The 12409-nt window shown below is 37.4% G+C and overlaps 1 protein-coding gene across 1 annotated transcript in view; it reads right to left on the reverse strand.

The window, feature by feature from the left end:
* The window catches only part of LOC118380269 (protein Shroom3-like), a 196133-nt gene extending 183931 nt beyond the window's left edge, over positions 1 to 12202 (reverse strand). Inside the window, exon 1 of the mRNA XM_052525020.1 lies at positions 11298 to 12202. Within this exon, the coding sequence (XP_052380980.1) occupies positions 11298 to 11441 (144 nt within the window). The 5' untranslated portion in view covers positions 11442 to 12202. The remainder of the gene's footprint in view (positions 1 to 11297) is intronic.
* Positions 12203 to 12409: the final 207 nt, after the last annotated feature.

The following is a 12409-nucleotide window of genomic DNA, read 5'->3' on the forward strand; positions in this document are numbered from 1 at the left end:
CAGGAAACAACAAATAGAATGAATAAAATAGATAATACACTACACAATACACAATACATTGACAATACACCACACATAGACAATACACTACACAATACATAGACAATACACTACACCACACATACACAATACAATACATAGTTCACCCTACACTACAAAACACAATACACACTACAATGCACACTACACAATACATAGACAATACAATATATAATACACATTACACTACACAATACACACTACACAATACAATACACAATGAAAACTACACACCACAACACACAATAAGCTCTACACAATACAATACACATGACATAATACACGCTACAATACACACAACACAATACACTACACAATACACACTACACTAAACACTAGACTACACAATACACATTACGCAATACATACTATACAATACACTACACACTACATTACACACTACACTATACAGTACACAACACAATACACTACACACTACATAACACACAACCTAATACAATACACTACACTACATAATACAAAACTACCTACGTACACTACACAATACAATTCAATACATAATACACAACACAATACACTACCGGTCAAAAGTTTTAGAACACCTTCTCAATAAAATGATTTTATTTGTACTATTGTCTACATGGTAGAATAATAGTGAAGACATCAAAACTATGAAATAACACTTATGGAATCATGTAGTAACCAAAAAAGTGTTAAACAAATCAAAATGTATGTTATATTTGAGATTCTTCAAATAGCCACCCTTTGCCTTGATGACAGCTTTGTATACTCTTGGCATTCCCTCAATCAGATTCACCTAGAATGCTTTTCCAATGGTCTTGAAGGAGTTCCCACATATGCTGAGCACTTGTTGGCTGCTTTTCCTTCTCTCTGTGGCCCAACTCATCCCAAACCATTTCAATTGGGTTGAGGTCAGGGGATTGTGGCGGCCAGGTCATCTGATGCAGCACTCCATCACTCTCCTTCTTGGTCAAATAGCCCTTAAACAGCCTGGAGGTGTGTTGGGTCATTATCCTGTTGAAAAACAAATAATAGTCCCACTAAGCCCAAACCAGATGGGAGGCTGTATCTCTGCAGAATGCTGTGGTAGCCATGCTGGTTAAGTGTGCATTGAATTCTAAATAAATCACAGACAGTGTCACCAGCAAAGCACCCCCACAACATAACACCTCCTCCTCCATGCTTCATGGTGGGAAATACACATGCGGAGATCAGCTGTTCACCCACACCGCGTCTCACAAATACATGGCGGTTGGAACCAAAAATCTCCAATTTGGACTCCAGAACAAATTTCCACCGGTCTAATGTCCATTGCTCGTGTTTCTTGGCCCCGGCACGTCTCTCCTTTAGTAGTTGTTTCTTTGCATCAATTCCACCACGAAGGCCTGATTCACACAGTCTCCTCTGAACAGTTGATTTTGAGATGTGTCTGAGATGTTACTTAAACTCTGTGAAGCATTTATTTGGGCTACAATTTCTGAGGCTGGTAACTCTTATGATCTTATCCTCTGCAGCAGAGGTAACTCTGGGTCTCCCATTTTCTGTGGCGGTCCTCATGAGAGCCAGTTTCATCATAGCGCTTGATGGTTTTTGCGACTGCACTTGAAGAAACTTTAAAAGTTCTTGAAATGTTCCGTATTGACTGACCTTCATGTCTTAAAGTAATGATGGACTGACCTTCATGTCTTAAAGTAATGATGGACTGACCTTCATGTCTTAAAGTAATGATGGACTGTCATTTATCTTTGCTCATTTGAGCTGTTCTTGCCATAATATGGATTTGGTCTTTTACCAAATAGGGCTATATTCTGTATACCACCCCTACCTTGTCACAACACAACTGATTGGCTCAAATGCATTAAGGAAATAAATTCCACAAATTAACTTTTAACAAGGCACACCTGTTAATTGAAATGCATTCCAGGCGACTACCTCATGAAGCTGGTTGAGAGAATTCCAAGAGTGTGCAAAGCTGTCATCAAGGCAAAAGGGTGGCTACTTTGAAGAATCTCAAATATAAAATATATTTTGATTTGTTTAACACTTTTTTGGTTACTACATGATTCCATATGTGATATTTCATAGTTTTGATGTCTTCACTATTATTCTACAATGTAGAAAATTGTACAAATAAAGAAAAACCTTTGAATTAGTAGAGTAGGTGTGTCCAAACATTTGACTGGTACTGTATTAGCAAAGACTAGATTTAATTGAGAAAAGTATGATAGGTGAAAATATGATTACTTGATAAAAGGAGGCAAGGATCTGAGCTCAAGCTTTTTTTTCTCTCTACTTTCTCAAATCATCAATCAACTAAGACCATCATCCAGGCATAAAGGACTACACTTCCCATGAGTCTCTACAACTGAATCTCTGAAAGATGGTTGACATTTTAAAATACGGAACTAGAACACATTGTTTTGTAATTATTATTATTATTATTATTTTATTTTTTTCAAAGCAGACAAATTATTTTCGATCAAAATTTTAGTCGCATCATGCAGCTCATATACGTTTTAATTTCTAAGACATTCTAAGGTTTGTATCATTCACAACTAAAATTGCCAAATAACTCTAAATCTAGCGTATAGGACCTGTTTCAAATGATCACCATATATGCTCAACATAACCACTTGTCCTGCGCTCTCGCTCTGGAATGGGAAAAATATCCTTTCCATTTTAAGTTCAATTATATTCTTCTTTACTACAAAATCATATAATATAATGTCATGGGACTTATAAGCATATCTTGTCAGCTAAATGAACAAGCCTACAGCCCATGGCAGGGAGCACAGCCACATAACATACAGTAGGACAAGTCATATTCTGTTCTTCTGAAATACATTTTCTTCCTATCATAATGTTTCTTTAGACCTGACTAAAACAAAGAATGGATTTATTGTGATGCTGTAAATCCAATTAATTTATTCAACTTTTTAAAAATGTTGATGTTACAAAGGCCCATCGTTCTTCATTAATAGTCAGTTACCGTGAGACTGGCAGCCATGACCACCACAGTCCTGTTCAGAACTATCGCTATCAAGACTCTGAAGATGAGCAAGTATGGGTGATGGGTGATGTGTGTGTGTGTGTGTGTGTGTGTGTGTGTGTGTGTGTGTGTGTGTGTGTGTGTGTGTGTGTGTGTGTGTGTGTGTGTGTGTGTGTGTGTGTGTGTGTGTGTACAGTATTCATGGACTTCCAAATATTTGATTTGTTCTCAAGAGTGTAAAGAAAATGTGAATTAAATATATGATGTAATGTAAAGCACAGTGAAAGGCCATCAGATAGTTGTTATTCCTAACAGTAGTAATGTAAAGCACAGTGAAAGGCCTTCAGATAGTTGTTATTACTAACAGTAGTAATGTAAAGCACAGTGAAAGGCCTTCAGATAGTTGTTATTCCTAACAGTAGTAATGTGAAAGGCCTTCAAAGCACAGTGAAAGGCCTTCAGATAGTTGTTATTCCTAACAGTAGTAATGTAAAGCACAGTGAAAGGCCTTCAGATAGTTGTTATTACTAACAGTAGTAATGTAAAGCACAGTGAAAGGCCTTCAGATAGTTGTTATTCCTAACAGTAGTAATGTAAAGCACAGTGAAAGGCCTTCAGATAGTTGTTATTCCTAACAGTAGTAATGTAAAGCACAGTGAAAGGCCACCAGATAGTTGTTATTCCTAACAGTAGTAATGTAAAGCACAGTGAAAGGCCTTCAGATAGTTGTTATTCCTAACAGTAGTAATGTAAAGCACAGTGAAAGGCCTTCAGATAGTTGTTATTCCTAACAGTAGTAATGTAAAGCACAGTGAAAGGCCTTCAGATAGTTGTTAATGTAAAGCACAGTAACAGTAGTAATGTAAAGCACAGTGAAAGGCCTTCAGATAGTTGTTATTCCTAACAGTAGTAATGTAAAGCACAGTGAAAGGCCTTCAGATAGTTGTTATTCCTAACAGTAGTAATGTAAAGCACAGTGAAAGGCCTTCAGATAGTTGTTATTCCTAACAGTAGTAATGTAAAGCACAGTGAAAGGCCTTCAGATAGTTGTTATTCCTAACAGTAGTAATGTAAAGCACAGTGAAAGGCCTTCAGATAGTTGTTATTCCTAACAGTAGTAATGTAAAGCACAGTGAAAGGCCTTCAGATAGTTGTTATTCCTAACAGTAGTAATGTAAAGCACAGTGAAAGGCCTTCAGATAGTTGTTATTCCTAACAGTAGTAATGTAAAGCACAGTGAAAGGCCTTCAGATAGTTGTTATTCCTAACAGTAGTAATGTAAAGCACAGTGAAAGGCCTTCAGATAGTTGTTATTACTAACAGTAGTAATGTAAAGCACAGTGAAAGGCCTTCAGATAGTTGTTATTACTAACAGTAGTAATGTAAAGCACAGTGAAAGGCCTTCAGATAGTTGTTATTACTAACAGTAGTAATGTAAAGCACAGTGAAAGGCCTTCAGATAGTTGTTATTACTAACAGTAGTAATGTAAAGCACAGTGAAAGGCCTTCAGATAGTTGTTATTACTAACAGTAGTAATGTAAAGCACAGTGAAAGGCCTTCAGATAGTTGTTATTACTAACAGTAGTAATGTAAAGCACAGTGAAAGGCCTTCAGATATAGTTGTAGTAATTAAAGCACTAACAGTAGTAATGTAAAGCACAGTGAAAGGCCTTCAGATAGTTGTTATTACTAACAGTAGTAATGTAAAGCACAGTGAAAGGCCTTCAGATAGTTGTTATTACTAACAGTAGTAATGTAAAGCACAGTGAAAGGCCTTCAGATAGTTGTTATTACTAACAGTAGTAATGTAAAGCACAGTGAAAGGCCTTCAGATAGTTGTTATTACTAACAGTAGTAATGTAAAGCACAGTGAAAGGCCTTCAGATAGTTGTTATTCTAACTAACAGTAGTAATGTAAAGCACAGTGAAAGGCCTTCAGATAGTTGTTATTCCTAACAGTAGTAATGTAAAGCACAGTGAAAGGCCTTCAGATAGTTGTTATTACTAACAGTAGTAATGTAAAGCACTGAAAGGCCTTCAGATAGTTGTTATTCCTAACAGTAGTAATGTAAAGCACAGTGAAAGGCCTTCAGATAGTTGTTATTACTAACAGTAGTAATGTAAAGCACAGTGAAAGGCCTTCAGATAGTTGTTATTACTAACAGTAGTAATGTAAAGCACAGTGAAAGGCCTTCAGATAGTTGTTATTCCTAACAGTAGTAATGTAAAGCACAGTGAAAGGCCTTCAGATAGTTGTTATTACTAACAGTAGTAATGTAAAGCACAGTGAAAGGCCTGAAAGGCCTTCAGATAGTTGTTATTCCTAACAGTAGTAATGTAAAGCACAGTGAAAGGCCTTCAGATAGTTGTTAACTAACAGTAGTAATGTAAAGCACAGTGAAAGGCCTTCAGATAGTTGTTATTACTAACAGTAGTAATGTAAAGCACAAGGCCACAGTGTTGTTATTACTAACAGTAGTAATGGCACAGTTCAGATAGTTGTTATTACTAACAGTAGTAATGTAAAGCACAGTGAAAGGCCTTCAGATAGTTGTTATTACTAACAGTAGTAATGTAAAGCACAGTGAAAGGCCTTCAGATAGTTGTTATTCCTAACAGTAGTAATGTAAAGCACAGTGAAAGGCCTTCAGATAGTTGTTATTACTAACAGTAGTAATGTAAAGCACAGTGAAAGGCCTTCAGATAGTTGTTATTCCTAACAGTAGTAATGTAAAGCACAGTGAAAGGCCTTCAGATAGTTGTTATTACTAACAGTAGTAATGTAAAGCACAGTGAAAGGCCTTCAGATAGTTGTTATTCCTAACAGTAGTAATGTAAAGCACAGTGAAAGGCCTTCAGATAGTTGTTATTACTAACAGTAGTAATGTAAGAAAGCACAGTGAAAGGCCTTCAGATAGTTGTTATTACTAACAGTAGTAATGTAAAGCACAGTGAAAGGCCTTCAGATAGTTGTTATTACTAACAGTAGTAATGTAAAGCACAGTGAAAGGCCTTCAGATAGTTGTTAAGCACAGTGAAAGGCCTAACAGTAGTAATGTAAAGCACAGTGAAAGGCCTTCAGATAGTTGTTATTACTAACAGTAGTAATGTAAAGCACAGTGAAAGGCCTTCAGATAGTTGTTATTCCTAACAGTAGTAATGTAAAGCACAGTGAAAGGCCTTCAGATAGTTGTTATTACTAACAGTAGTAATGTAAAGCACAGTGAAAGGCCTTCAGATAGTTGTTATTACTAAAGCACAGTGAAAACAGTAGTAATGTAATGTAAAGCACAGTGAAAGGCCTTCAGATAGTTGTTATTACTAACAGTAGTAATGTAAAGCACAGTGAAAGGCCTTCAGATAGTTGTTATTACTAACAGTAGTAATGTAAAGCACAGTGAAAGGCCTTCAGATAGTTGTTATTCCTAACAGTAGTAATGTAAAGCACAGTGAAAGGCCTTCAGATAGTTGTTATTCCTAACAGTAGTAATGTAAAGCACAGTGAAAGGCCTTCAGATAGTTGTTATTCCTAACAGTAGTAATGTAAAGCACAGTGAAAGGCCTTCAGATAGTTGTTATTACTAACAGTAGTAATGTAAAGCACAGTGAAAGGCCTTCAGATAGTTGTTATTACTAACAGTAGTAATGTAAAGCACAGTGAAAGGCCTTCAGATAGTTGTTATTCCTAACAGTAGTAATGTAAAGCACAGTGAAAGGCCTTCAGATAGTTGTTATTCCTAACAGTAGTAATGTAAAGCACAGTGAAAGGCCTTCAGATAGTTGTTATTCCTAACAGTAGTAATGTGAAAGCACAGTGAGCACAGTGAAAGGCCTTCAGATAGTTGTTATTACTAACAGTAGTAATGTAAAGCACAGTGAAAGGCCTTCAGATAGTTGTTATTACTAACAGTAGTAATGTAAAGCACAGTGAAAGGCCTTCAGATAGTTGTTATTCCTAACAGTAGTAATGTAAAGCACAGTGAAAGGCCTTCAGATAGTTGTTATTACTAACAGTAGTAATGTAAAGCACAGTGAAAGGCCTTCAGATAGTTGTTATTACTAACAGTAGTAATGTAAAGCACAGTGAAAGGCCTTCAGATAGTTGTTATTACTAACAGTAGTAATGTAAAGCACAGTGAAAGGCCTTCAGATAGTTGTTATTACTAACAGTAGTAATGTAAAGCACAGTGAAAGGCCTTCAGATAGTTGTTATTCCTAACAGTAGTAATGTAAAGCACAGTGAAAGGCCTTCAGATAGTTGTTATTCCTAACAGTAGTAATGTAAAGCACAGTGAAAGGCCACCAGATAGTTGTTATTCCTAACAGTAGTAATGTAAAGCACAGTGAAAGGCCACCAGATAGTTGTTATTACTAACAGTAGTAATGTAAAGCACAGTGAAAGGCCTTCAGATAGTTGTTATTACTAACAGTAGTAATGTAAAGCACAGTGAAAGGCCTTCAGATAGTTGTTATTACTAACAGTAGTAATGTAAAGCACAGTGAAAGGCCACAGATAGTTGTTATTACTAACAGTAGTAATGGCCAGTGAAAGGCCTTCAGATAGTTGTTATTACTAACAGTAGTAATGTAAAGCACAGTGAAAGGCCTTCAGATAGTTGTTATTACTAACAGTAGTAATGTAAAGCACAGTGAAAGGCCTTCAGATAGTTGTTATTACTAACAGTAGTAATGTAAAGCACAGTGTAGTAATGGCCTTCAGTAGATAGCACAGTTGTTAGTTGTTACTAACAGTAGTAATGTAAAGCACAGTGAAAGGCCTTCAGATAGTTGTTATTACTAACAGTAGTAATGTAAAGCACAGTGAAAGGCCTTCAGATAGTTGTTATTCTAACTAACAGTAGTAATGTAAAGCACAGTGAAAGGCCTTCAGATAGTTGTTATTACTAACAGTAGTAATGTAAAGCACAGTGAAACAGATAGTTGTTATTACTAACAGTAGTAATGTAAAGCACAGTGAAAGGCCTTCAGATAGTTGTTATTCCTAACAGTAGTAATGTAAAGCACAGTGAAAGGCCTTCAGATAGTTGTTATTCCTAACAGTAGTAATGTAAAGCACAGTGAAAGGCCTTCAGATAGTTGTTATTCCTAACAGTAGTAATGTAAAGCACAGTGAAAGGCCTTCAGATAGTTGTTATTCCTAACAGTAGTAATGTAAAGCACAGTGAAAGGCCTTCAGATAGTTGTTATTCCTAACAGTAGTAATGTAAAGCACAGTGAAAGGCCTTCAGATAGTTGTTATTCCTAACAGTAGTAATGTAAAGCACAGTGAAAGGCCTTCAGATAGTTGTTATTACTAACAGTAGTAATGTAAAGCACAGTGAAAGGCCTTCAGATAGTTGTTATTCCTAACAGTAGTAATGTAAAGCACAGTGAAAGGCCTTCAGATAGTTGTTATTCCTAACAGTAGTAATGTAAAGCACAGTGAAACAGATAGTTGTAATAGTAAAGCACAGTGAAAGGCCTTCAGATAGTTGTTATTCCTAACAGTAGTAATGTAAAGCACAGTGAAAGGCCTTCAGATAGTTGTTATTACTAACAGTAGTAATGTAAAGCACAGTGAAAGGCCTTCAGATAGTTGTTATTCCTAACAGTAGTAATGTAAAGCACAGTGAAAGGCCACCAGATAGTTGTTATTCCTAACAGTAGTAATGTAAAGCACAGTGAAAGGCCTTCAGATAGTTGTTATTCCTAACAGTAGTAATGTAAAGCACAGTGAAAGGTTAGTTGTTACTAACAGTAGTAATGTAAAGCACAGTGAAAGGCCTTCAGATAGTTGTTATTCCTAACAGTAGTAATGTAAAGCACAGTGAAAGGCCTTCAGATAGTTGTTATTACTAACAGTAGTAATGTAAAGCACAGTGAAAGGCCTTCAGATAGTTGTTATTAACAGTAGTAATGTAAAGCACAGTGAAACAGTAGTAATGTAGTAATGTAAAGCACAGTGAAAGGCCTTCAGATAGTTGTTATTACTAACAGTAGTAATGTAAAGCACAGTGAAAGGCCTTCAGATAGTTGTTATTACTAACAGTAGTAATGTAAAGCACAGTGAAAGGCCTTCAGATAGTTGTTATTCCTAACAGTAGTAATGTAAAGCACAGTGAAAGGCCTTCAGATAGTTGTTATTCCTAACAGTAGTAATGTAAAGCACAGTGAAAGGCCTTCAGATAGTTGTTATTCCTAACAGTAGTAATGTAAAGCACAGTGAAAGGCCTTCAGATAGTTGTTATTCCTAACAGTAGTAATGTAAAGCACAGTGAAAGGCCTTCAGATAGTTGTTATTCCTAACAGTAGTAATGTAAAGCACAGTGAAAGGCCTTCAGATAGTTGTTATTCCTAACAGTAGTAATGTAAAGCACAGTGAAAGGCCTTCAGATAGTTGTTATTCCTAACAGTAGTAATGTAAAGCACAGTGAAAGGCCTTCAGATAGTTGTTATTCCTAACAGTAGTAATGTAAAGCACAGTGAAAGGCCTTCAGATAGTTGTTATTACTAACAGTAGTAATGTAAAGCACAGTGAAAGGCCTTCAGATAGTTGTTATTACTAACAGTAGTAATGTAAAGCACAGTGAAAGGCCTTCAGATAGTTGTTATTCCTAACAGTAGTAATGTAAAGCACAGTGAAAGGCCTTCAGATAGTTGTTATTACTAACAGTAGTAATGTAAAGCACAGTGAAAGGCCTTCAGATAGTTGTTATTCTAACAGTAGTAATGTAACAGTGAAAGGTAGTAATATTACTAACAGTAGTAATGTAAAGCACAGTGAAAGGCCAGATAGTTGTTATTCCTAACAGTAGTAATGTAAAGCACAGTGAAAGGCCTTTATTACTAACAGTAGTAATGTAAAGCACAGTGAAAGGCCTTCAGATAGTTGTTATTACTAACAGTAGTAATGTAAAGCACAGTGAAAGGCCTTCAGATAGTTGTTATTCCTAACAGTAGTAATGTAAAGCACAGTGAAAGGCCTTCAGATAGTTGTTATTCCTAACAGTAGTAATGTAAAGCACAGTGAAAGGCCAGATAGTTGTTATTCCTAACAGCACAGTGAAAGGCCTTCAGATGTTATTACTAACAGTAGTAATGTAAAGCACAGTGAAAGGCCTTCAGATAGTTGTTATTCCTAACAGTAGCCTACACATGTAAAAGCATATGGAGCCGATCATGAGACCTCAGATTTCTGGTGCAGACAAAAGCATGGCAGCGAGAGGTTTAGGCAGCGAGAGGTTTAGGCAGCAGGTAAGGACACAAATGTTTGTGTCCTTACCTTGACAGCACTCAATGGACAAGGAGACTGCAATCGAATATTTGGTTACCCAAAGCCATCAACCATTCATATTAGTATTTCCTATGCAGAGCAATTCCCACCAACCTTCTCACTGTTTTTGCCATTTGCCTGTCTCCCCGTCTAATTTCATTACTGTCTGAATAAAGTTTCAAACCATCTCAAAAAATATGTTTTAAAAAAAATATTAGCATAGTTAAAAATGTCACCCCAAAAAAAAAAAATGTCAAAGTCGTCAAATTGTTTGTGTTCATTTAATGGTCAAAGCATTCTGAATACCCCTGACCTGTGTCCCCCCCCCCCTCCCTGGTCATAAGCCTAAACCATGTAAATGTAAAAAATACATAGAATTGCAGGAAATTAGCTTTAAAACTGTTTTTTTTTTTTTTTTTTATCGGGGAGGACCCACAGTCCCCCCTTCTAGGCAAAATCTCACTCCAAGCGTTCATCAAAAGTTGCTCCTGTAAGTCGCTCTGGATAAGAGCGTCTGCTAAAATGACTTAAATGTAATGTAATGTACTAACTGTAAACCTTTACATTTACATTTAAGTCATTTTACTCTTGATGAGGAACACGGAAAAACATCTGGTCGCGGATGAGTTCCAGACATGATTTGTCTGTCGCAACATGTACTGCAGATCAAATACAATCGGAAATCAAAAATTGCTCAATTCCTCTTCTATGAAATAAACACATTGTAACGCGACTCTGTAAACAGACACATTGTAACACTGTAGCAACGTCACAGTCCTTCCTTCCACCGAGCCCGGGGGTAGTAACAATGTTGCCCTTGGGGACTTTTCACTTAATAATCCCAATTATGACAGCTGTGTTCATAGGCCTGATATTACAAAGTAGCAATTTGGGGGGAAGGGTGGACGGGGAGGGAGCGTGCACTAGTTCTAGTTTAGATCCCGGAAATATGGATATGTATATAAGTAAACTCAGCTAGGGGAGCAACTGACATAGACATGGAACTGTCTTACCTTCGAGACGATCAACTCTTCTCCATGTTCCAGACCTCCTTTGAGCTGAAACCCCCAGGGCGCCCCACCCAGGAGTCGAGCCTCCAGAAACAGCGTCTTTCCTCGGTGTATGACTGTACTGTAGCTGGGGAGACTGCTATCCATAATCACTAGCACTGCCGAGGAAGCCTGGTCCTGGTGGCTCGGGTCCTATTCAGTCCACCAGACCCACAGCAGAGGGGAAATTATTTCGAAAAGATTGAATAAATGATTTGTTATGTTTTCCTTTTCTCATTAAAGTCTTCTGCAGCGCATACCGAGAGGGGCATGTCCACTCATATCAGACAGGCTAAATCATTTCCTAACACTACCGAATCTTAGTCAGCGAATGAAACATGGTTTTGCCTTCCCTCTCTCGCCGCAGTCTGTCTGTTGAAACAATTTGACTTCGTTCCAACAGTCAACAACAAGTGGTGAAAATGAAACGCTCCACAAACATTAAATGGATGGAACAAACGAAAAGAAACATGTTAACTTCAAATGGATTTTGCAGAAATCCCGTGGATAGCTTCACTTCTGGTCGTTGGTCAGCCCTCTCCCTCTTACGACCTCATTTTAGCATCACAATAGAATTTGCTACAATCCACTGGGCTGGGAGAAAGGCGAGCGCCTCTTGTCTCCTCCGCGAGCTGGTTGCAGCGGGATCAGGTCAATTTGCCCCGTCAGAAAAAACAAGTTTTGCGCACCAGACACTTGATTCACCTACTTTCTCTAAAAGTTCCACCTTGATTGCCGATAGATTGAGAATATGGACGTATTCAACAGGATAACATTTGAATCAATATTGTTCCCTTGATGCGGTTCAGCATCCCCAGTCCAGTTCCATAGATGCAGATGCAGCAAGGAGAACGGCAAAATAAGGTTTTGCCTCCCCCTCCTCGCCACTAGTATTCTGCCAGCAGCACAAATGAGGACGCCACGTTCGTATGGTAATGCAGAAACCTTCTAAAATAAAAGTCCCCATTTCTAAATATTGCTATGTGGATAGTTCACTCAAATTTATATTGAATTTTAATCAATGGCCACATGTATTGTGCGAACAAGCTAAAGTGGGGTGGGAAATACCCAGTTGG

Source organism: Oncorhynchus keta, chromosome 9, assembly GCF_023373465.1.
Source record: "Oncorhynchus keta strain PuntledgeMale-10-30-2019 chromosome 9, Oket_V2, whole genome shotgun sequence".
Lineage (NCBI taxonomy): Eukaryota > Metazoa > Chordata > Actinopteri > Salmoniformes > Salmonidae > Oncorhynchus > Oncorhynchus keta.